The sequence below is a fragment of the Adiantum capillus-veneris genome, chromosome 1, assembly GCF_014529385.1.
Source record: "Adiantum capillus-veneris isolate H3 chromosome 1, ASM1452938v2, whole genome shotgun sequence".
Classification (NCBI taxonomy): domain Eukaryota; kingdom Viridiplantae; phylum Streptophyta; class Polypodiopsida; order Polypodiales; family Pteridaceae; genus Adiantum; species Adiantum capillus-veneris.
This window is the reverse complement of record NC_140931.1, coordinates 34,479,333-34,501,400: the sequence shown is the minus strand read 5'-3', so window position 1 is coordinate 34,501,400 and position 22,068 is coordinate 34,479,333. Positions and strand designations below refer to the sequence as shown.

General features: G+C 40.4%; 1 protein-coding gene across 1 annotated transcript; it reads left to right on the top strand.

Annotated features, from left to right (window-relative positions):
* The first annotated feature begins 10,582 nt into the window (after positions 1-10,582).
* On the top strand, positions 10,583-13,564 carry LOC147464535 (putative pentatricopeptide repeat-containing protein At3g47840). The gene has a single exon (XM_086515410.1). It carries the CDS (start codon positions 11,096-11,098, stop codon positions 13,373-13,375), a length of 2,280 nt encoding a protein of 759 aa, XP_086371536.1. The 5' UTR covers positions 10,583-11,095; the 3' UTR covers positions 13,376-13,564.
* Positions 13,565-22,068: the final 8,504 nt, after the last annotated feature.

Below are 22,068 nucleotides of genomic sequence, written 5' to 3'. Positions count from 1 at the left end.
TTTAAGCAATGTGATGGAGGTAATTCTTGGTGTCGAACATGTTGACATTACTATGTAAGTTTGGCCTTGAGGACTGCAAACCTATTGCTACTCCAATGAAGCAACTTTAAAATTAAGTCTTGATGATGTTGGTGATCTTGCCGATGTCACTCTTTATCTGGCTGTTGGATGCCTTATTTATGTATGCAATACAAGGCCAAATATTCAATTTACAGTCTCACAGTTTAGCATATTTATACATAGCCTAGGGTCTAGGCATTGACAGGATGTTAAGAGTATCTTTCACTACTTGAGTAGCATTGTACACCTTGGGTTGTTCTGTCTGAAGGGAGGATCATTGTCGCCATATTTGCATGTTTTTTGGGACTCAGATTGGGCTAGTTGTTATGACATACAATTATCCACAAGTGGTTTTTGTTTCATGGTTGACAATTTATGCATATCATGGTTGAGCAAGAAGCAACTTGCTATGGCTACTTCCAGCTCTGAAGATGAGTACATGGTAGCCTTTATAGCTACGATTGAATATGTATGTCTCAGATGTTTTATGGTTGATTTGGGTGTTGGATAGAACTTTGCCAACATCATCTACATTGATAGTCAGTGCATATTGGTAGTTTTGAGAAACATAGTTTTTCATGCTTGCACAAAGCACATTGAGGTGCATCATCATTGTGAGAGAGAGACTCTCAATAGGAGATATGAGCTTGGCTTATGTGTCGACACAATAAAACCTTGCAAATCTATTCACAAAGGCATTGCCTTGTGAGAATTTTGAAGCTTTTCGCAACTCTTTGGGATTGCTTCTCTTTGTGGATTGATCATGTCCTCAGGGCATGTCACTTCCCTATACACTATATACTAGCTCTCATTCACTGTCTCGGGGGGGGGGGGGGGGGTGTCACTATATGTAAAAACTATATATATCACGTGCGACTTTTCATAAAACCCTTTAACTGTGAATTTCTCACCAATAAAAGGGACCCTTTTCCTATACAATCTGTAAAAAAGAATTCAAGCTCATTTTTTCAACACCCTTCTGTATGTAAACATGTGAAAAAATATAGATTAAAATAATCCCCAATGTTGAATCCACGTGATAGGCATTTTTTAATTGTGGTGAAACACCCCCCCCCCCCCCCCCCCAAGTTCACTGTATCACTCCAGGGGAGATTTGTTACCATATATGTGGTAGTAATGTGCGTGAACACACTTCGAATCGTAGTGGCATTTTTCTCTCACTAGGAGATTTCCTCCCCCGTGCATTGTACATATACCCATCATTCTATGGCTAACTTATATTTCTATTGTGCACTAAGCAATACACTCTTTGTTGTGTGCCTTGAACTTCTTCATCTTCTGCAAGCTGTGTGTATATCCTTGCAACCCTAATTTTCAAAAATTTGAAGGGCAACCCAAAATGTCTAATGACAAGCATATTCACCTTACGCACTTCTCCATGAAGCGCAAAATCTACAATCGCCCTTCCAATGAATGAAGAGAAAAATTTGCACCCTTCACATCTGAATACCAAAAGAAAATCACTATAGAAGTTTAAACAACTTTTAAGTTTTGGGAATATACATTAGCATTTCACTTATCTCGTGCTCTTCCATGCATTAAAATTTTGAAACATGCTCTTTATATAACTTTGACATGTTTTCAGTGCTCCCGCCATTGGCTCTCAGCATGCGCCTATATGAGGTCGCCTTGAAAATAGGGAATGGTTAGCAGGAGACCATTCCCTACACCATAATGTTGACAACCCATGGCAATCGACGGAGGCCGGGAGCCATGTTGGGAGTCACGGCAGCCATGGTGGGAGTCAATACTATGGGAATGGTCAATAAATGACCATTCTTGGTCATCATTTTGGAAATCACCACAAATTAGAGGGGTATTTTGGGAATTTATGATGATTAGGTCTCTCCAATCTCAAAAAAATAAAAAATCTTTCAAAACATATTAAGTGCATAAGTGAAGGGTGAGTTTAGGAAATGAGAAGGCACAAGAAGGTGGAAAGTCAAAAGATCTTCTCTGTCCATATAAAGAGGTGTTTCTCTTTTCTTTTATTTTCTTTTAGTGTTTTCTTCTCTTTAAAGTGTTCTCTCTCTCTCTCTCTCTCTCTCTCTCTCTCTCTCTCTCTCTCGCGCGCGCGCGCGCGCGCGCGCGTATCCGCGAAAGATCCCCAATTTTTGGATCTCTTTTAAAAATAAGAAAAATAGCTTTGGTTCCATTAGTTGGCCGGATACTGTTCAATTAATCAATTTTACTGTAAAAATTGGATGGTAAGTGGGAGAGTTGACCACCAAAAGAAAAGGCATGTTTTTAGCAAAGTTCCAAAAGCTGTGCAACTATTCTTGGCCCAAAAACTAGCTCTAGATTTTTCCTTGGGGGTCACTCCAGTCTTGCACCGTGCCTATAAAATCACCTGCAAGCCTCAGTTTTCAGTGTCGTCTGTTGCGTATACTACTGCAAGGAAATACTTACATATTATACGGAGTGGTGCAAATTCTTCATCACCATCTCCATAAGTTCTTCTCTCTCGTTTATGGGAAGAAGAAGAAGAAGAAGGATACTCTCTCTCTACTTGCTTACTATCTGTTGGAATTAGGGTTGTAGAGAAACACACACAGCTTGGAGAAGACGAAGGAAGCTCAAGGCACACAATAGAGAGTGTATAACTTAGTGTGCAATGGAAAGATAGATAGCCCTAGAGTGATGGACGTATATACAATGCACGGGGGAAAAAACCTCCTAAAGAGGGAAAAAATGCCCCGGCGGTCCTAGTGTGTTCACACACATCACTACCACATGTATATGGCAACAAATCCCCCCTGGAGTGATGCGGTGAACGAGAGCTGGCACATGAGTAAAGGGAAGTGCCATGCCATGAGGACACGATCAGTCCACAAAGGGGAGTAAGACCAAAGCTTTGCGGAAAGCTTCAAGCTTCTCACGAGACAATGCCTTTGTGAAACGATCTGCAAGGTTGTCCTGTGTTGGCACATAAGCCAAGCTGATCTCTCCTGCTGAGAGCCTCTCCCTGACATAGTGGTAATGCACCTCAATGTGCTTTGTGCGAGCATGAAAAACTAGGTTCCTCGCAACTGCCAATGCGCTCTGACTGTCAGTGTAGATAGTGTTGGCAGTGTCCTGCCCAACACCCAAATCAGCCATAAGGCATCGAGCCATACACACTCAACCGTAGCTGTGAAGACTGCCCTGTACTCAGACTCACAACTCGAAGTGGACACAGTAGGTTGCTTCTTGCTCAACCATGATATACATGAACTGCCAAGCATGAAACAAAAACCACTTGTGGACACTCGCGTGTCAAAACAACCAACCCAATCTGAGTCCGAAAAAGCATGTAAGTCTGGCGGCAATGATCCCCCCTTGGGATAAAACAAGCCAGGATGTAAAGTTCCACTAAGGTAGCGGAAAATCCTCTTGACAGCCTGCCAATGCTTAGACCCTGGGCTATGCATAAATCTGCTGACCTGTGAGACTGCAAACTGAATATCCGGCCTCGTGTTGCATACATAAATGAGGCAGCCAACAACAGTTTGGTAAAGAGTGACATCAGCAGGATCACCAGCATCATGTAGACTCAACTTCAAACCTGTTTCCATGGGAGTGGCAATAGGTTTGCAATCCTCAAGTCCAAATTTACATAGCAATGTGTCTATGTAACTTTTCTGACACAAGGCAATACCACCATCACACTGCTTAAACTGTATACCCAAGTAATGATGCAACAGCCCCAAATCTTTCATCTTGAAAGTAGCATTCAAATCAGCCTTAAATTCAGCAATATGTCTCTCATTTGGTCCAATGATCAACAAATTATCAACATAAACAACCACAATGAGAAGTACATCACCCTCACGCTTTACATACAATGTGCTTTCTGTTGGACTGTTACGAAAGCCTCGTTTGACCAAATGAGTGTCAACTTTCTCACACCAAGCACGAGGAGATTGCTTCAACCCATACAAAGCCTTCTTACATCTGCACACTTTGTCCTCTTGTCCTTTTATGACAAAACCGCGAGGCTGCGTTACATAAACTTCCTCAAATATGTCACCATTCAAGAAAGCAGTAACAATGTCTGATTGATGTACATCCCAACCAAAATGAGCTTCCAATGCACATAGAAAACGCACAGTAGCCATACGACAAGTGGGAGCAAAAGTCTCTTCATAATCTATGCCTTTTTGTTGTGCATAACCTTTTGCAACAAGTCGAGCCTTATGGCGATCGCTCTCACCATCCGGCTTGCGTTTCAACTTGTAAACCCACTTTGTACCAATGGCCTTTTTGCCAGGAGGCAAATCACATAAAGTCCATGTGTCATTTTCTATAAGTGCATCATATTCTGATTGCATGGCAGCAATCCAATTTTTAGAATTCTAAGCTTCATCAAAAGACAGAGGCTCCTCAACATCATGTAAGCTAGACACAGCCAAATCATAACAATCTGATGCATAAGATGCATGGCGAGAGTCTGAACGAGTACTACTAGACAAAGGTGCATCCAATTTACTGTCACGCAAAGTGTGCACCAGCCATTTTGGCATACCTCTAGCCTGCTCATTTTCAGCCCTTTCCTCATCAAGTACATCATGTACATCTGCATCAGTAATAGGCTGATCTGTATCATTTTCAGAAACCCCCATAGGCTGTACATTTGCCTCATTGGAACTTACATTCGTATTTCCACCACTGAAAAGAGGCAACAAAGTGTCATAAATGTCCTGTGAGCTTACATTACTGTCTCTAGTACATGACAGCAAGGGTTGAACAGAATCTTCCACAAACACTACATCCCGTGAAACCAGTTTACGTTTTGTTTACAGATGATACAACCTGTAACCTTTGCTTTCAACACTATAACCAACAAAAATACATTTGACAGCCTTATCATCCAATTTTTTGCGCTGCACTTGTGGCACCAAAGCATATGCCAAACAGCCAAAAACACGTATGTGCTCAATAGAAGGCTTTCTATCATGCCATGCTTCATATGGAGTAATAGACTGCAAAGCTTTCGTAGGACACCTGTTAAGTACATAAGTGGCACACATGATGGCCTCAAGCCAAAAAGAATGCGGCAAAGCTTGACTTTTGACCATACATCGTGCCATTTCCGTTAGTGACCTGTTTTTCCTCTCAACAACACCATTTTGCTGAGGTGTATAAGGCATTGTACATTGGTGTTTTATCCCACGACTAGCCAGAAATGCATTAAATTCATGAGACATATACTCCCCCCCTCGATCGGAAGAGAGGGTGCCCATAGTACATTTCGAGACATTTTCAACCATAGCCAGAAATTGTTTGAAGCACATAAAAACTTCAGACTTCACTTTAAGCGGGAATACCCATGCATGCCTGGAGTAATCATCAATGAAAGTCACGAAGTACAGGTAATTGCCCAAGGACGGAGTTTGGATGGGCCCACAAACATCACTATGCACAAGCTGCAACCTGCATGTGGCCCGAACTGAACCATCCTTTGGAAACTTAGAAAGCTGCATCTTACCCAAAATATAGCCTTCACAAACATGTTTGATAGGTGCTTCAAGAGGCGGAAAAGAAGCAACCATATCAAATTTCTGCAAACGCAGCAAACTAGCAAAATTCAGATGACCAAAACGTGCATGCCAAAGTTTTGCATCTGAAATAGCCCTTGAATCTGCAACAGCATTTGAAAAATTTTGTCCACACTTGTCATACAAAGTGAGCTTATACAACCCACGGCACAAAAGGCCTGATGCAACAATTTCATCACCAAAACTGAGATCATGAACTGTACATCTGTCATCCACAAATTTGACTACAAGTCCAAGTCTAGCAAGTGCGAATACAGACAAGAGATTCTTCTTGATCCAAGGTACATAAAGTGCATCAACAAGTGTGAAAGAACTGCCATTTGCAGCAGTAAGCACAATCTTTCCAACTCCCTGAACCGGATAAGAGGCATTGTTGGCACAAGTGACTGAATTCCCATGAGGGACAGACTCAAGAGAGGTAAACAATTCACGATGTGAGGTAATGTGCTTTGTAGCACCACTGTCGAAATACCACACATGTGAATCTGCAGCAACTGACAACCATGCATCATGGACAACAGGATTGTAAGTGCACTCTGCGCTAAAAGCCCATTCTGCATCAACATCAGCATCATAGTCTCCTTTCACAGAAGACTCAACAATGGCTGCATTTGTAGTGGAACCACCCTCTTTCTTCTTAGCCTCTTTGGCCTTCAACTTAGGACACGACTTGATCAAGTGATCATTAGCTTTACAATAATGGCAATGCATCTTCTTTTTGCCCTTATCACCAGAATTGCCAGACGAAGTGCTGCCAGCAGAAGCATTAGGAACAGTATTTTTGCCGCTTGCAGCAGAACCATAAGAAGTGGCTGCATTGCTGTTACCACCCTTTCTTTGAGAAGCAATAAAAGCCTGTTCAACTGCACGCTGCCTAGTCCTGTAGCAAGGAAAGTGTCCATATCATCTTCCTCATGCATAATCTTCGACTCCAGCTCTTTACGCAGCAAAGCAATTTTAGCCTCATTGCGGCTTGCATAAAGACCTGCTAGAATATCCCAAGCCTGTTTTGCAGATTTTGCTGAACGGATGTGAGGAACAATGGTGCGCTTCATAGACAACGCAATCAATGCATGAGCCTGCGCATCCTTAACATCCCAACGAGCTTATTCTGCCGTAGGCAAAAAAACTCTAACAGTTACAATCCTTGCAACAAGACCTACAACATCCTCAACATCGCTTACATCCTCATAACCAAGACGTACATCAATGCCCTGCACAATGTTCCAGACACCCTTTGACACAAGAACATGTTGCATCATATAAGCCCACATAGGGTAGTTGTCCCCATCCAACCTGTCCTCAGCAGCAAACATCTTGAACACATCTGTGTTGTTGTTGTCAGCCATGGTAAATGCTGCACCTGATGTGAAAACTGCCCGAAAATAGGAGAAACGGAGCGGGAACAACCTGTGCTATATAGCACAAACCGTAGAAGACTATAAGGCACCTGTTATGCAGAAAACGGCACTGACAGAAATTCTGCACAAAATGACAAAATAGCCTGTGCAGTACTGCTTGTAGTGGAAACGGAGGCCGAAATGAGCCCAAATCAAAATTCTGAGCAGACCAAGCTCTACGAGCTTATCCAAAATATTTGTGGACCTACGAACGCTTTCCAAAGCTCACTGAAATCGGAGAAAGTGAGCAGGCGTGTGCTGGAGCAACTGGCGACTAAGCCCGGGAGGACATGACTTGCTCTAATACCAATTGTTGGAATTAGGGTTGCAAAGAAACACACACAGCTTGGAGAAGACGAAGGAAGCTCAAGGCACACAATAGAGAGTGTATAACTTAATGTGCAATGGAAAGATAGATAGCCCTAGAGTGATGGGCGTATATATAATGCACGGGGGAAAAAACCTCCTAAAGAGGGAAAAAATGCCCCGGCGGTCCTAGTGTGTTCACACACATCACTACCACATGTATATGGTAACACTATCTCCTCTCTCGTTTCACGGTGTACGCGCTCTCTGAAAACTCTCGTGGTGAAAACCTCTGTGCAGCTCTCGTCACCGCTCTCTTGCGGCATAGCAAGAAGCCTTTCGACATCCTCTAATCAATTCTAAAACACGGTGAGAAGCTCTACACTCCATAGCCATCATCATCTCTCTCTCTAAGTTGTTTTTCTGAGTAGTCACCCTCTCAGTGATTGTTTTTTTCGTATACGAGTGCATGTATGGATTTATTGAGTAGCTATGAAGTTTTTCCATGATCATTTCATCATGTTTAACACCCTAATTGATGCACACAATGTGTTTATGATCACATGTGTGCATAAAAAGCGCTTTTCGTTTCACGTCATAGAAACGGTAGGAGCGCTGTTTTGGTCATAACTCACAAACCATTATGAATCAACCCGAGATAAACACATCATTTAGAAAATTTTCTCTCTTCTCTGTAATGTGAAAATTGTGCACAAACTAAGAGATATGGTCAAAAAACAGCTTGTTGCCCACTGCACAGTCAAATTTTTTGACCAGGCTCCTTGGAGAACCACTATATAGATTCGCCGGATGGGAAAACTCACTAAAAATCTTGATGAAACTTGATGAAAAATGTATTTAGGTCTCCGTTATCACCCCGGGTATGCGAGTTATTAATCCTTCCATAACCGGTTTTACCTACGCGTGTAGGGGTGCTACCAAGGGGGAGTACCATATGACATCTTGAGTTAACCGAGCCGCTTATGGATGATTTATGGTTTGTTTTGGTGAGTTGATTTCAGTTATTAGATGGCCATAAAATTATGTTAGAGTTTATGGTTAGACAACCTGAACCGCATAGGCAAATATGATTAAAGTGGCTTTCTTTTTGGGTTATCGTTTGTTGTGTGAGTATCATATGGTTAAATTGATGTGATAGAGTGATAGTCTATATTATGGAGCTGAACTTGATGCATTGGTTTGAGGTCAAATAATTTCATTTGTATGTTATGCATGCTCCCGAAAATGTCAAAAAGTTATTTTTTGTATATGTGTGAAGTTAAGGTTTATGGTTGACATAAAGATCGAAGTTGTTTTGCATCATGTTTATGGTGATGGAATGTTCATATGATGTATGGAACCTTATGGGTTGATGTGGATACCTCATGTGCATGGGTATGATTGCTTTCCACCTTTCTAGGTAAAAAACTAGCCCTATGTGCTAGAGGGGCGAAGTGCAGATATGATGCATCAAATTTGCATGGTTAAATGTCAAAATTGGATTTTTATATCATGTTTAGTTGCTGGTCGGACTTATTTTATGCATGAAAAGCTCATATCTTAAGAGTCGTATGTGTGTGGACTCCGATTGACTGTAGGGGATATGTCAAACTCCAAGTGTGGAAGTCCGTTCATTGTGAATATGATTGGTGTTTAAGGGCTGAGATTCCCTCATGGATTGTGGTTGTGGTTTTTGCGGTGGAAGCCGGTGTGGCTCTTGTTTTTTTTTTTTGGATATGGTTATGCTGCTGAAATTTTCACAACCATGTTATATTCTAAAGTGGTTATGCAGGATTGGTTGTGCCTCATCCGAGTTGGGTGGAGTGCTCACCCGTGTGATGTGATTGGATTATAGTTTATGGTTTTTGGATTAGATCATGAAGTGCTCTGAATGGTTTATGCTTAACATGTAAGGATAAAGACCCTGTACAATCTAAATGCTTGGAAAAGATTGTTTGTGCATATGAAAAGTGATATTGTGATTGGACTCAAGTGTTATGTTTCTCATTGTAGCGTCCCTACAAGACTAGGATCACCTACATCGCTTAGCCTTAGATAAAAGGGTTTGCTAGATCAGGGGTGTTGCATAGGTATTTTTCTTTTTGTTAGGCTCATCTACATGATTAGTGCGTCGGGGGTTGAATGACCTACACGGCTAACGCATCGAGATTTTGCCTTGGCTTTGCTTAAACACCCGGTGATGGGCATCGAAGAGGCGTGGCGCTTAAACTGGTATGGTTGGTATTGATACCCTACCACCTACTGGTACTTGGGATCCTTTCAGAGCTTGGGTTCATGGAGGGAGGCGAAGCGGCCTCAACTTATATCTAACCCAGGTAGGTTGGAGGTGTTATGACTCGTTATTGGCGAATTGAAATTCTCTCTGTCCGTAGTAGAGCGAAAGTGGATGGATGGGCCGGTCCATCCCTACATAGGGTCCGGTGCTCTGGTAATTATTTTGTTATAAACTCTTTCTTTTGATGTTATGGTATGCCCAGATTTTGTCATTGCATTAATATATGGTTGCCTGTTTCATTTAGATGTGGCATTTAAAGACTCTCTGTTGTCATTCTCTCACGTCTCTGTGCACTCTATTTCATCCTCCACTATACTCTCTCTCTCTTCCAGCAATACCGTGCACACATATATTCACCTTCCACAATGTTATACTTTTCTTGAGTACGCTTTCATTTATAACACCCATTCAGGGGTAGCACTAATCAGTAGGTACCTCTGGATGCAGTCTGGCTCATGACCTAAACTCCATGCTTGGTCGGGCGATGAGAGCTCCTCCCCAATGCAAACGCTTCTGCAACTTTGATGTATATTGAAATTGTATAAAAGTGTAAATTGTATATTTGTGCATAGACCCCCGGGGAGGGGTATCTCTCAATCCGTCCTTCCCAACTAATACTGTTGCATTTTACATGCTTCGTCATTGTCCGTTGCTATGTGATATAGACTAGCGTACTGTTTTTGTTGTTGTTGAGGAAATCTTTGAATTAAAAATACTTTTTAATTATTTTGAAGCCATTAAAATACTTTTTAATTTTAAATTTAATGGCTTTTAATTTTTTAGAAGCCATTAGGAGAACCATATATCGAAGTAAGACTAAGAGATGGGAGATATTTTGAGAATTTCTACAAATTAGAGGGGTAATTTGGTGATTTTCCCTAAAAAAATATCATAATACTGTAAATTTGAATTCGATTTTGAAGGGCAACTGGACGGATCAAACAGATTCTCTTTCTTCACAATTGAAGGCAACTTCAATTCACCGGACAGCCGTTTGAAGGCTGCAAGTGGCACCCACTCCGACTCATGGTCATTGTTGCAGTGAAGTTCGGTATCGAGAGTGCTTAAGCTTTGGAGCCTGGAGGTAGAGAGGAGCGCAACAGGATGGAGGAGGCTCCGCACTCCAGCAGGTTCCATCTCTACTCTTTTGTCTTTTGGATCGTCTCCATGCCTATTCAGCAGCTTCGGAAAATTTCACTGAGCGCTGGACATGCAAACCCCTATCCCCTCTGGTCGATCGGCAACAGAATTTCGGTTCTTGTAGTTTCTCCTCCTCGGCAGGGAGGGAAGCTCTCTTTTTTGCCATGCCAAAAGGGCATATGCCCCGCTCAACTTCTTCCTCTCATGTGGACTCACCCATTCAAAGGCTTCCTGCAGGAATTAACATCACATGCAACAGCCTTCCTTTCTTGGTTCTTGCATGCAGAAAACCATGTAAAATGTTCATGTAAGGATTGGAGCCACTCACAAACATTATGTTAAATGACTGTGCCTATGTGGATCGGTCCGTGTACGCCCAGCTCTTGCGGAAATGTGGTGCAGTAGGAGCCCTTCCTAGAGCCAGGCAAGTGCATTCTTGGATAGTTGAGAATGAATCAAGTTTACACCAGGGCATCTATATTGGGAATCATTTGCTTGGAGTCTATTGTAAGTGTGGAAGCCTAGATGATGCACGCTGGATTTTCAACAGAATGCCTCAGAAAGATACCATATCCTGGAATACAATGATTTTAGCTTGTTCTCAAGGTGATCATGGTGACCATGCCTTTCATTTGTTTGAAGAGATGGACAAGCTTTGTGTGGTGCCCACCAGAGTCACCTTCCTCAATATTCTGAAGGCGTGCTCTGACTTGTCCAAGGGAGAGCGTGTTTATGCTGTCATCAAGGACAAGGGCTTTGAATCAGACCTCATCGTTGGAAATGCATTGATAAGCATGTTTGGAAAATGTGGAGGCTTGGACATGGCTATTAAAACTTTTTTGACAATGGGACATCGGGATGTTATTACATGGACCACGATGGTCGCAACTTACATCCATTATGGACAAGCCGTGCAAGCTTTGAAAATTTTTGAGCAGATGACCTCCGAAGGTGCAAATCCAACTATTGTGACTTACGCCACTGTTTTAAATGCATGTTCCGATCCAAAATTATCAATGGAAGGAGAGCTAATTCATATCTGGCTTGTAAAGGTGGGATTAGAGTCGCTGGAAATCTTAGGATGTGCTCTACTTTCAATGTATGGTAAGTGTGGGATGATAGATGCTGCGTGTTGGGTTTTTGATGCTACGGGTAAGCTTGATGTGGTAACCTGGAATTCCATGATTTCGGCATACATCAACCAGGGATGCAGTGTAAAGGCCCTTGAGCTTTATCAACAAATGAATCGTTATTGTGTCAAGCCCAACAATGTGACCTTTGTTAGCGCACTAGATGCTTGTACCAACCTCACAGCATGGAAAGAGGGAACGTTAATCCATATTGCCATCCTTGATGTAGGAATCAAGTCAAATGCCATATGGAATGCTCTGCTGAAGCTGTACGATACTTGTGGAAGTCCCTCCGATGCTATCAATATTTTTGAGAGAATGCAGGGAAGGGATGTTGTCTCATGGACGTCGTTAATTCAATTGTTTGTGCAAAGCAATCAGATTGACAAGGCTTTTCAAGCATTTGAAAGGATGCATATAGCTGGTGTGCAGTCTAACAGGGTTACCTTGTTGAATATGGTAAAGGCATGCATTGATTATGGCAAATTGATCGATGGAAGGTTAATGCACACCCTTATCGTTGACATGCAGTTGGAGTCAGAGGTTGTCATTTGCAATGCTCTGGTTACCTTGTATGGGAACCATGGAAGCCCTATGGATGCTCGTCGTGTGTTTACCTCCTTACGTACTTGTGATGCTGTATCTTGGACTGCCGTAATTGCGGCGCATGCACAGAATGGTTGTAGGAGAGAGACTCTTGGGTTCTTCTTGCAAATGCTTGGAGCTGGAGTGTCCCCAACTGACATTACATACATCAGTATAATTGATGCACTTACTAGCTTCACAGCATTAGAGGATGGCCAATTGGTGCACTCTCTCACTGTGGAGAGTGAAAGTGAGAGCATCCTAACGGTTGGAAATGCCTTCATTAATTTCTATGCCAAGTGTGGGAAGCTTGATGAGGCATCTTACTTATTCACCAGAATGCCTGATACCGATATCGTATCATTGTCATCATTGATAGCAGCATATGCTAGCCAAGGTAAAGGTGAAGAGGCTTTCAATCTTCTGTCGAAGCTTAAAGAATTGGGCTTAAAGCCTGATGCTATCACTTTCATTAGTTTGTTATCGGCTTGCAGCCATGCCGGTCTTGTTGCTGAAGGCGTTACCTTTTTCCATTTGATGGTGGCAGTCTGTGAAATGCTACCTTCTGAAGAACATAGTAGGTGCATTGTGGATCTGCTCTGCCGTGTTGGCAGGCTTGATGAGGTTGAATCCCTTATTGAGAACCTGCCATATGCTCCTACATTTGCCACATGGATGACTTTTCTAAGTGCATGCCGGTTGCATAACAATCCAGAAAAAGGCAGGCATATTGCCGAGCATGTCCTGGAGTTGAACTCTACAAACCCAGCTGGATATGTGATTCTATCAAATATTTACGCAGCGGCAGGAATAATGCTTGAAGCAGATCAATTATGGAAAATCATGAAGGAGACTGGTGTAAATGAAGGGCTTGTTGGGGACTGGTTGGAAGGTTTTTGAGCATCTACAGGAGGACTCACTCTCTTTGCAATTGTATCCCATTGATGTGTATATACATCAAACAAAACAAATTTTCTTGCTTGTATGATACATGGGATCCATTCATCGCTTAGCATGCCTTCTTTTTTGTTAAATTATGGTTTTGTAAGTGGGTATTCTTTATGAAGCCTTCAATGAGCTTTTAGTGCTCTCCTCTTCTCTTTGTTTTTTGAGAGAGATTTTATGTAGCTCTCTGAGAGAGAGAGAGAGAGAGAGAGAGAGAGAGCGAGAGAGCGGAAGACGGACTGAGTTCAAACCATGAGAGCCACTTCAGACTGTAAAATTGAAGACTAGCAAAGAACTAGAAATATACTAAGCTCTGTATAATGGAGCTCTAAGTGTGTGGAAAGTAAGCCAATATTTGGCATCACAATCACTTGAGCAATCACTAAAACATAAAACATAAGTTCAACAGTAGCAAATCACAAGATCAGCATGCCAAAAATTGCACTATATATGCAACTTTGTCACTTGCACACACTAATCTCTCACCTAAAATGCCTAATCAATGATTTTTAAGTGAAAATCAGAGAAAAATTAGTAAAATTAATCAAAGTAAAATTTACACTAGTGTAAATTAGAACCTTATCCTAACAACTCTTTTCTACATGCAAAAATTGTCTAAGATACACAAAATTCTTAATCTAGTTCCATTAGTTCTACACCTAATGGAAGCCAAAATTACTTGACTATTTGTGTGCAAATTGAAACTAGCTTAGGTCAGCGATCCCCAATAACGGTGCTACTTGTGCAGCCATTGTAGCATAGTGGAGAGTCACACACACATACGTATGACCAACATGGAATAATCTATCAATTTGGTGAGATATTATGGGCTAGGGCATAGAGGCAACCATACATAGTGTGGGAATCGATACACACACATATCTCAATCTTCTCTTCCTGTGCACAAAGTAAGGTTGGAAGAGATCTACTCTATCGGTACACTCGATCTTACGCTACAATCAACACCATCTCACCTGGCTAGACGAAAGACACATGCAATCATAGAAATGAGTCAACACACACACCAGAGAGCTTATCTCTCTCGATAAATGCAAAATGTGTGCACAAATGATCATGCACAACATGCACACACACTCGTAAGTAGAGGAAAAGGTATTGTAAACATTGAATGGAGAGCAAAGAGAGTTTGGAGTGAGGATCCCATCACCATTCTTGTCAATGTTACAAGTATGGTTGAAGCACACAATTAGCTATGGAGAACTTGTTGAAGATTAAGGCAAAATGCCCCCTCACATTCTACAAAATAGTAAAAAGTACCTAGGGTTTGCACATGGATTTCCCGCCTCGATACTCACTAAATTAGCTTTAGGTAAAAGCTAGTAGATGTGAAATTATACGAGGAACTCGGTAGAGCCGGATCCAACATAGCGATATACTAGCTCATCCACTTTGTCACTTGGCGGCCTCGAGAAGTGCTACATAAGTGACAAATGGTTGCAATAATTCTCCCTAGCACTCCGCATATGTCTTAGTCTTCACTCATGCAATCCGATTTCTTCCATGGGACACAATTACAATCACTTACTGCACTCCATTTGCAATAAGGGGCTTTGGCATGGATATTACCACACAGAAGAAGGGAAGATTGATTGGACAAAGAAAGAAAAGGGAAAAACTATTCATTCTTAATTTAGATATACCCCAAATGAAGGCTACTATGTTTACACAAAATTTTCGAGTAGTTGTAGATATTGAGATTTGGCATGAGTGTGTTGGGCATGCAATGCTATGACTAGATGCATAGAGCCCCTGCAACATCCATGAAATGTTTACACAAGGTTTTTGAGTAGTTGTAGATATTGAGATTTGGTATGAGTGTGTTGGGCATGCAATGATACAACTAGATGCGCAGAGTCCCTGTAACATCCATGAAAGAACATATAAAATACCAAATCGAATTGTGTATACGTGGAGAAGAGCGCAGATGAGAATATAAAGTGGAAGAGAGGGGGAGAAAGAGCATGAGAGCACGTGCATGTGTACTTCCTAGAGCGGAAGTCTATGCATACTACGAGATAAGAGAGAGATGAGGATACCGACCACCGAGTTCAATCTCCCCCCGTGTAAGATTGTGCACTTTCCTTTTGCACGTTTTATTTATAAATTTCATTCAATTCTAAAAAATGATTACAAATGAAAAAATGTCCATTCAGACATAAATGACCATTGCTCATAAAGAGATCTCCATTGATAAAATATCCATACACTAGATATCAATTGCATAGCCCGTAATTAATCAATTGCATAGCTCTTGTCACCTATTAGTTGCAATAAATGAACGCTCATTTTATAGTCAATTTCCATTACATATCTCTCTGCTATAAAATATCGGTTGTTCTCACTTGGAATGTTATTAATCTGCAACGAGTCATACTTGTAAACAATAGTGGTTAGAAAAGAAACATCATGTATCAAAATAAAAACTTTAAAAAACTCATTTACTTTCATCATTCACATATTGCATATTCTCGTGCCAAGGGTATCATTGGTCACAATCATCGTTCAATAACCAAATTTCTCAATTTCAAGTCCAAATCCACAAACAATGTAATATCATATCATCATAAACCATAATTATATAATTCAAATCATTGCTATCATACACTTCGGTTAAAAAAATCACACTAGGGGTAGTGGTGGTCAACCACTGAAGTATGATTTTGTAATCAATGTTGCTTAAATTGGTGAATTGACACCAATTGAACATGCTGCTTAAACCGATGAATCTGCACTTATTTTGCTTCAACCAATGGATCCACAATTTTACTATTTAAAACCGATGAATCTGCATTTATTGTGGGGTTGCTTAAACCAATGAATCTACACTTCTATTGCCCAAATTCAGGGATCTACATGAATAGAAGCTGGAGTTGTCTAAATCGGCTGATCTACCATGGCATCAAGCAGGAGCTTGCAAATATAGGATCACCCTCAGAGAATGAAGATGTGGAGAGAGAAATTAGGATGTGTGGTGGAGATGGCACAAATAATGCTCGAGCATAGAGCCTTGCTAAAGACTTTATGAGTGGAGATAGTTTGCGACAAGTGTTCATAATCTCAATCAATCTCCTATGGATTCAATTCCACGATTAATTTTGTTTGAGGCTTACTTTGATAAAAATCCTAATGTCTCTCATTTTGGATTTTGAGAGCAATGCCTGCGTTCATGTATGAAAGAAGCAATGGGGAAGTTTGATTCCAAATCTAACTGGATGTTTTTTGTTAGCTACAATACTCTTTCTGAGGGATATCACCTTTATGATCTAGAGAGAAAGGAGATTGTGCTATGTCAAAATGCGGTCTTTGACAAGTATATTTCTTTAGAGGGGCCTTTCACTTCCCAAGTCTTCCACCCTATCCCAAATTTTACCCTCTTCTCTAGTTCTTGTCCATTAGGCTCTAGAGAGTGATGCACAGACTCATGATGATGCAGATAAGATCTTGACCATGTTGTAGATTATGAGGAGGAGATACTAATAGCTCCCTCTTCTAGGGTAAATGTGTCAAGTTACCAAAGGGGCCGTTGGAACATTGCAAGATGCTACTACTTCAAACTTTCCACTCAATTGGTGTGATGTTGGTACTCGAAGGCAGTCTTAAGATGACCACATTGCTGGGACAAATGGAGCTTTATCACACTCAAACTATGCCTTGATTTTCGTAGTGACTAAGGATAGAGGACTCTTCCAATTGATGGGGCTCTTTCACAACCAAAAGTGGAAGGAGGCCATGTCAGTAGAGCTTAATTCTATCGAGAGGAATAACACGTCGGAGTTGGTCCCCTAGCCATCAAAGTTTTTTCGCACAAGTTTTCATTGTCACTACCAAGCGATGGGACACTGGCTTCTCATCCATCTCTCCTACCGTGTTGCTCTCGAGATGTTGCTGCTGCTTTGACATTTGGATGAGGGATATCCTATCTTTCCATATTGTGTACACAATTTAAGCCTCCAGCAGTCCTTTGCTATATATCTAGGTTTTCTACATTCGTGGCATTTCTCGACACATTTATTGAACGAAAATTTTGATGCAACGCTAGGAAATGGAAAAACAAATGTAACATTGGTTGATGGTGATGGTGCTCCCCCCTCAAAGATGGGTTGTTGTTTTTCCTCATAGTGCCAGATGGAGCGGTCTTACCTCTTGAAGACTCCTCAAGGGCAGTGTCTGTCTCCTCAGAATAGCACAAAGTCAAATCATGCCCATGTACAAGAATGATTGCATACATCACAAATAAAGTACCTTTGAATGAAAAAGTTTTATTAAATAAGACTCCTTTTTGGCCAAGGAGAGAGATCTCCTTTCTAAAAACAATTGAATCTTGAAGTCAAAGCCTTAAGGTGGAAGTTTTTGCTTTGAAGTCAAAAGGCTTTGTATTTCTTTGCTTGAAGTCAAAGTCTTAAGGTGGAAGTTTTGATATGAAGTTGAAAGGCTTTGTATATCTTTGCTTGAAGCTCTGTGATTTGCAACTTCAATATAGAGCCTCCGTTGGCTTTGAGGCGTGCTTTTGAAACTTTGGGTGAGTTTTTTTTGTATATGGGAAGGGCCTCCTAAAGGCAATTACAAAAGATAAACTTTATAGTGAAATTTGAATTTGAAGAAAATCTTGGAGTGCAGGATGAATTGTTATTTACCAAGAAAGAAAAAGGGTTTGTGTAGGTGTAGGCTCATGATGATCACGACCAATTTGTCAAAAAGGCATGTGCACTGATGATGCCGATAAGATGGTTGCACTAAGTTGTTGATACTGCAAAATTTGATGAATGTCAAGCTAAAGATGCCTTGAAAAGTGCAGTATGCATGCTACTAGAAGCTAAAAAATAGCCCTTAGATTTAGTGTTGCAAAAGGCTACAAGGTGCAACATTAGCTCACGATCCCAAGATGCTGGTGAAGTTATAGATGCCCCTTTTTAGGCCTCGCCAAGTTACTACCTATTGAAGGCTTGTTGCGCACCAGGTGTCGCCTAACTTGACGCTTATTGCTAGCCGCCAAAGAAACTATCAAAAACTCTATCCCATTGTGCCTACATTCATCATTGAAGATGCTACCAAATTCCAAATCTGCTTTAAAGATTTCAACTAGGATGTACCTCTGCAACTTGATCCAATTTTGTGTGGCTAGAGGGTGATTGTCATGCTTAGATATCAAGAATTTTCACACTCATTGTATGTTTATAATTTAGTAATCAATTTATAGTGTTTTCAAGGAGCACTTTTTTAATATTTCTTTCCATTCTTTGTTTTACAGTTGCATGAATATCGTGATTCTTGGGTTTGATGGGTCAAAGAATAGGAGATTTCTTTAATTTTAGAGAAGGATAATTGACCAAATGATCTTGAAACTCCTTTGACACCTCCAAGGATTTTAAAGGAAAATCAACCTCTTAAGAGTCCTAAAGGTTGGACGAACAGAAGGACCGAGCAAGGACAAAGAAAACAAGAAACAAAAGACTCCAATCAAAAGCAAAGGGAAGGGCTTGCCATATCATTTGCCAATAGAATTTAAACTACAGAAGCCCCATTCTGCAAAGTAGGAGAGGAAGATTTTCTCAACTCTCAAGTTTCCTTTCAAGTCACCCAATAAGACAAAAAAGTGCAAAGAAGTCACCAAAAAAATCACCTATGAATCCCCCCATGAAATCACCCAAGAAATTTCAAAGATCACATAAGAAATCACCAAAGAAGTCTCCCAAGAAATCACATAAGGAGAAGAAACATGATCCACTAATGTTAGCACCTCGAGATTCTTCTCCTTAATCACCATAACAACAAAATCACCACTTCGTGAGCTAGAAATGTCCCTAGAGGAGCCCAAATAAAAGAGACAAAGATACAATTCAGAAAAGGATGATGAATCTCCTCGTACTAGGAGACAAGTACATTTTCCTCGAGCATTGATTATTGTAATGAGACCCTCAAATTTTATGTGATGAAGCTTGATTTTAAATGTGTAACTAGACCCTTGTATACCTATACATGCTTTCACATAGTTTGCTTAAACACTATGAACTCATCAGTAGTGGACACTTACAAGTCAAAAGTGTTTGTATTGATAGATAAGTCAAGGTTATATCATCTTTAGCAAGCTTCTCCTAACCATTGGCTCAAAAAAACAATATTTGGGGGAAGAAATTTGATAGATGAGACTGTATTCTCCACTCTCGTACTCACAATAGTACTGTTAGCAGTGGCTAACACAGGCTACACCGAATATGCATCAAGCAGGAGATATGCTATGGTTGTGCATAATATTTCCAACACACTTTGTATAAGTCTTGGGCTCACTTGGAGTTTCAAAGTTGTATGTGTTAGCTAGAGGGCTCAAGCTTACGCCCATAGTAGAAGGGATTGTGGTGAAAGCCTTTATGCAAGGAGGCTTCATTCTTGAGTATCCACTCTTGAGGATCCACTTTTGAGAGCTCTCTCTCTCTTGAGTGTTCACTCTATGGCCTAGCCTTGAGCTTAATGCCCATGCTTAAAAGGCTAGTGCTAATCCATTTATAATTAGAGTAAGCTCTTCTTGATTAATCTAATTCCTATTTTCTCATTAGTCTACTTTTTCTCTACATTTCATTATGTCATGAAGTAGTATTACACTCTCATTACTTTAGATCTGAGAGAGGTACGCACTTCTTGCTATTAACCACTCCTATTCTTCTATAAGCATTTGATTTGTGATATTTAGCATCACTAATTAGGTTGATTAAGTTGGGTCTTAATCTTGTGATTAGTGTATGTGCCCTATTGTTTGCTTGTGTGTAGATAGGTTTTATGAAACTCTAGCACCATTCACCTCGTGTGTGTAGCTATTGATGAAGTGCCGTGATTGGCATGTGGTGATTGGAGAGGCCAACACCAATGTAATTAGTGCGTGCTTATCACTAGTGTGATTTGGGGTTTCTAGTCTATGGTAAGTCGGACTTCGGTGGACTTGATGTGTGTAGGAGTTGATTGATTAGTGATTAGAGTAGGTTTAGAGTTAGTCTTGCCATGGCTAATCTCTACTTGCATTGGAGAGGTGATCTCTTGAATCCTCTATTTCTATTCATCCGATGCTCATACTTCCATGCCCTAGCCGGGTTGTCGATCCACGGATTTGATAATTTTTTGTGGGTTACCATTAGGTCATTGCTACAACGCCTCCCAACATTTGGTGCCGTTGCCGGGGATCGATAACCTAAGCTAGTGAGTTTAGGATGTGTAGAATAGAGTAATTTCATCACTAATTTCTTGGTTTTTGAGTATGTGTAGCTCAATTTTGGTTTGGTTTGATGATTTTGTGCAAGTAATTGAAGCTAATGTTGAGTTATGAATTTCCAAACCTCCAATTTCACTAAATTTATACTACCCCTTGCTAATTTCTCTTCATTTTCATGCTAATTGTACTAATTTCATGCTAATTTCTACTAATTTTGACTAACTTTGCTAACCTAGCCACTAACATTTGAAGTGCAATGTATGTTAAATCCCTTTTTAAGAGGTAGAATCATCACTCTAATCAAGTTAACTGTGCTAATTTATGTCTAATTTGATGATTTGAGTGTTTGATTTTTGGCCTGCGATGGTCAATTTTGGAGCCGATTTGATGGTGCACACACTTGTGTGTGCAATGATGTGTCTTCACGTGGAGCAAAGGAATAGATTGGAGTGTGATTACAATGTAAGTGCACTCACTTGCTCATGTCAATTCTTGATTGATTAATGTGGTTCAATGTTGCTAATTATTTGCTAGAATTAGGTGTGTAACTCAATTGACCTACACCTTGTACCTAATTTGATACACGTGGAATGAAATTGATGGTCAAATTGTGACTAATGCACCTTGTGTCTGCAAGATAATGATTAATTCTCCTCAAGAATTCACGTGTGTGCATAAAAATCATTGTGTGTATGCATGCTCAAAAGAGGGAAAAAAAACTGTCAAAAAATTCAAGTGTGCATGCACCTAATCTTGAGTGTGTGCATACATAAAAAGTGATGGAATTGATGGTATATGAGTATGAAATCATGTAATTTATGTGTATGGTAGGTTGCTTCAATCATTGGATAAGCCTAATTGCCAAAAATTTGGGCAAAAATTGAGTGTGTGTTCCTATCCAAGACCACTTGATTTTCTATGATTGATGGTCAATTGGGGCACCCAAATGGTTTTTGATTATGGAATGTTCATGAAAAGTGTGTGCGATCATTAGGTGTAAGCCTAAATGCATTGGCAATTGAGCCAAATTTGAACTTTTGTGCTTAATTTTTGAGTGTGCATTGCTTGATTGGGTCAAAATAGCATTAATTTTTTAGAAATTGAGCATGCATGCATTCACTTATGCTTGATTGAGTTTAAAATTTTTGCATTTCAATGTGAAATTGATGGATTCATTGTTTAAATTTTTGGTCTAAATTTGGGTGTGTGTGCCTACTCAATGGCATTGAATATCTAAATTAGGGATGAATAATTGGGAGCAATTACCTGATGATTAAAAGACCTAAAAAAGTGATGTGTATGTAATTGTTTGACTTGGAATGATTCAATTGGTACCCAATTGAAGATAATTTTTTGATCATTGTCATGTACGCCAATTCAATATGGAAAAAATTTCATTACTTTGTTCTTTTTACGAGTTGCCATGATA

What these genes read in the sequence shown, in the direction of transcription:
- LOC147464535 (XM_086515410.1), top strand. Translation starts at nt 11,096, where the DNA reads ATGTTAAATGACTGTGCCTATGTGGATCGGTCCGTGTACGCCCAGCTC.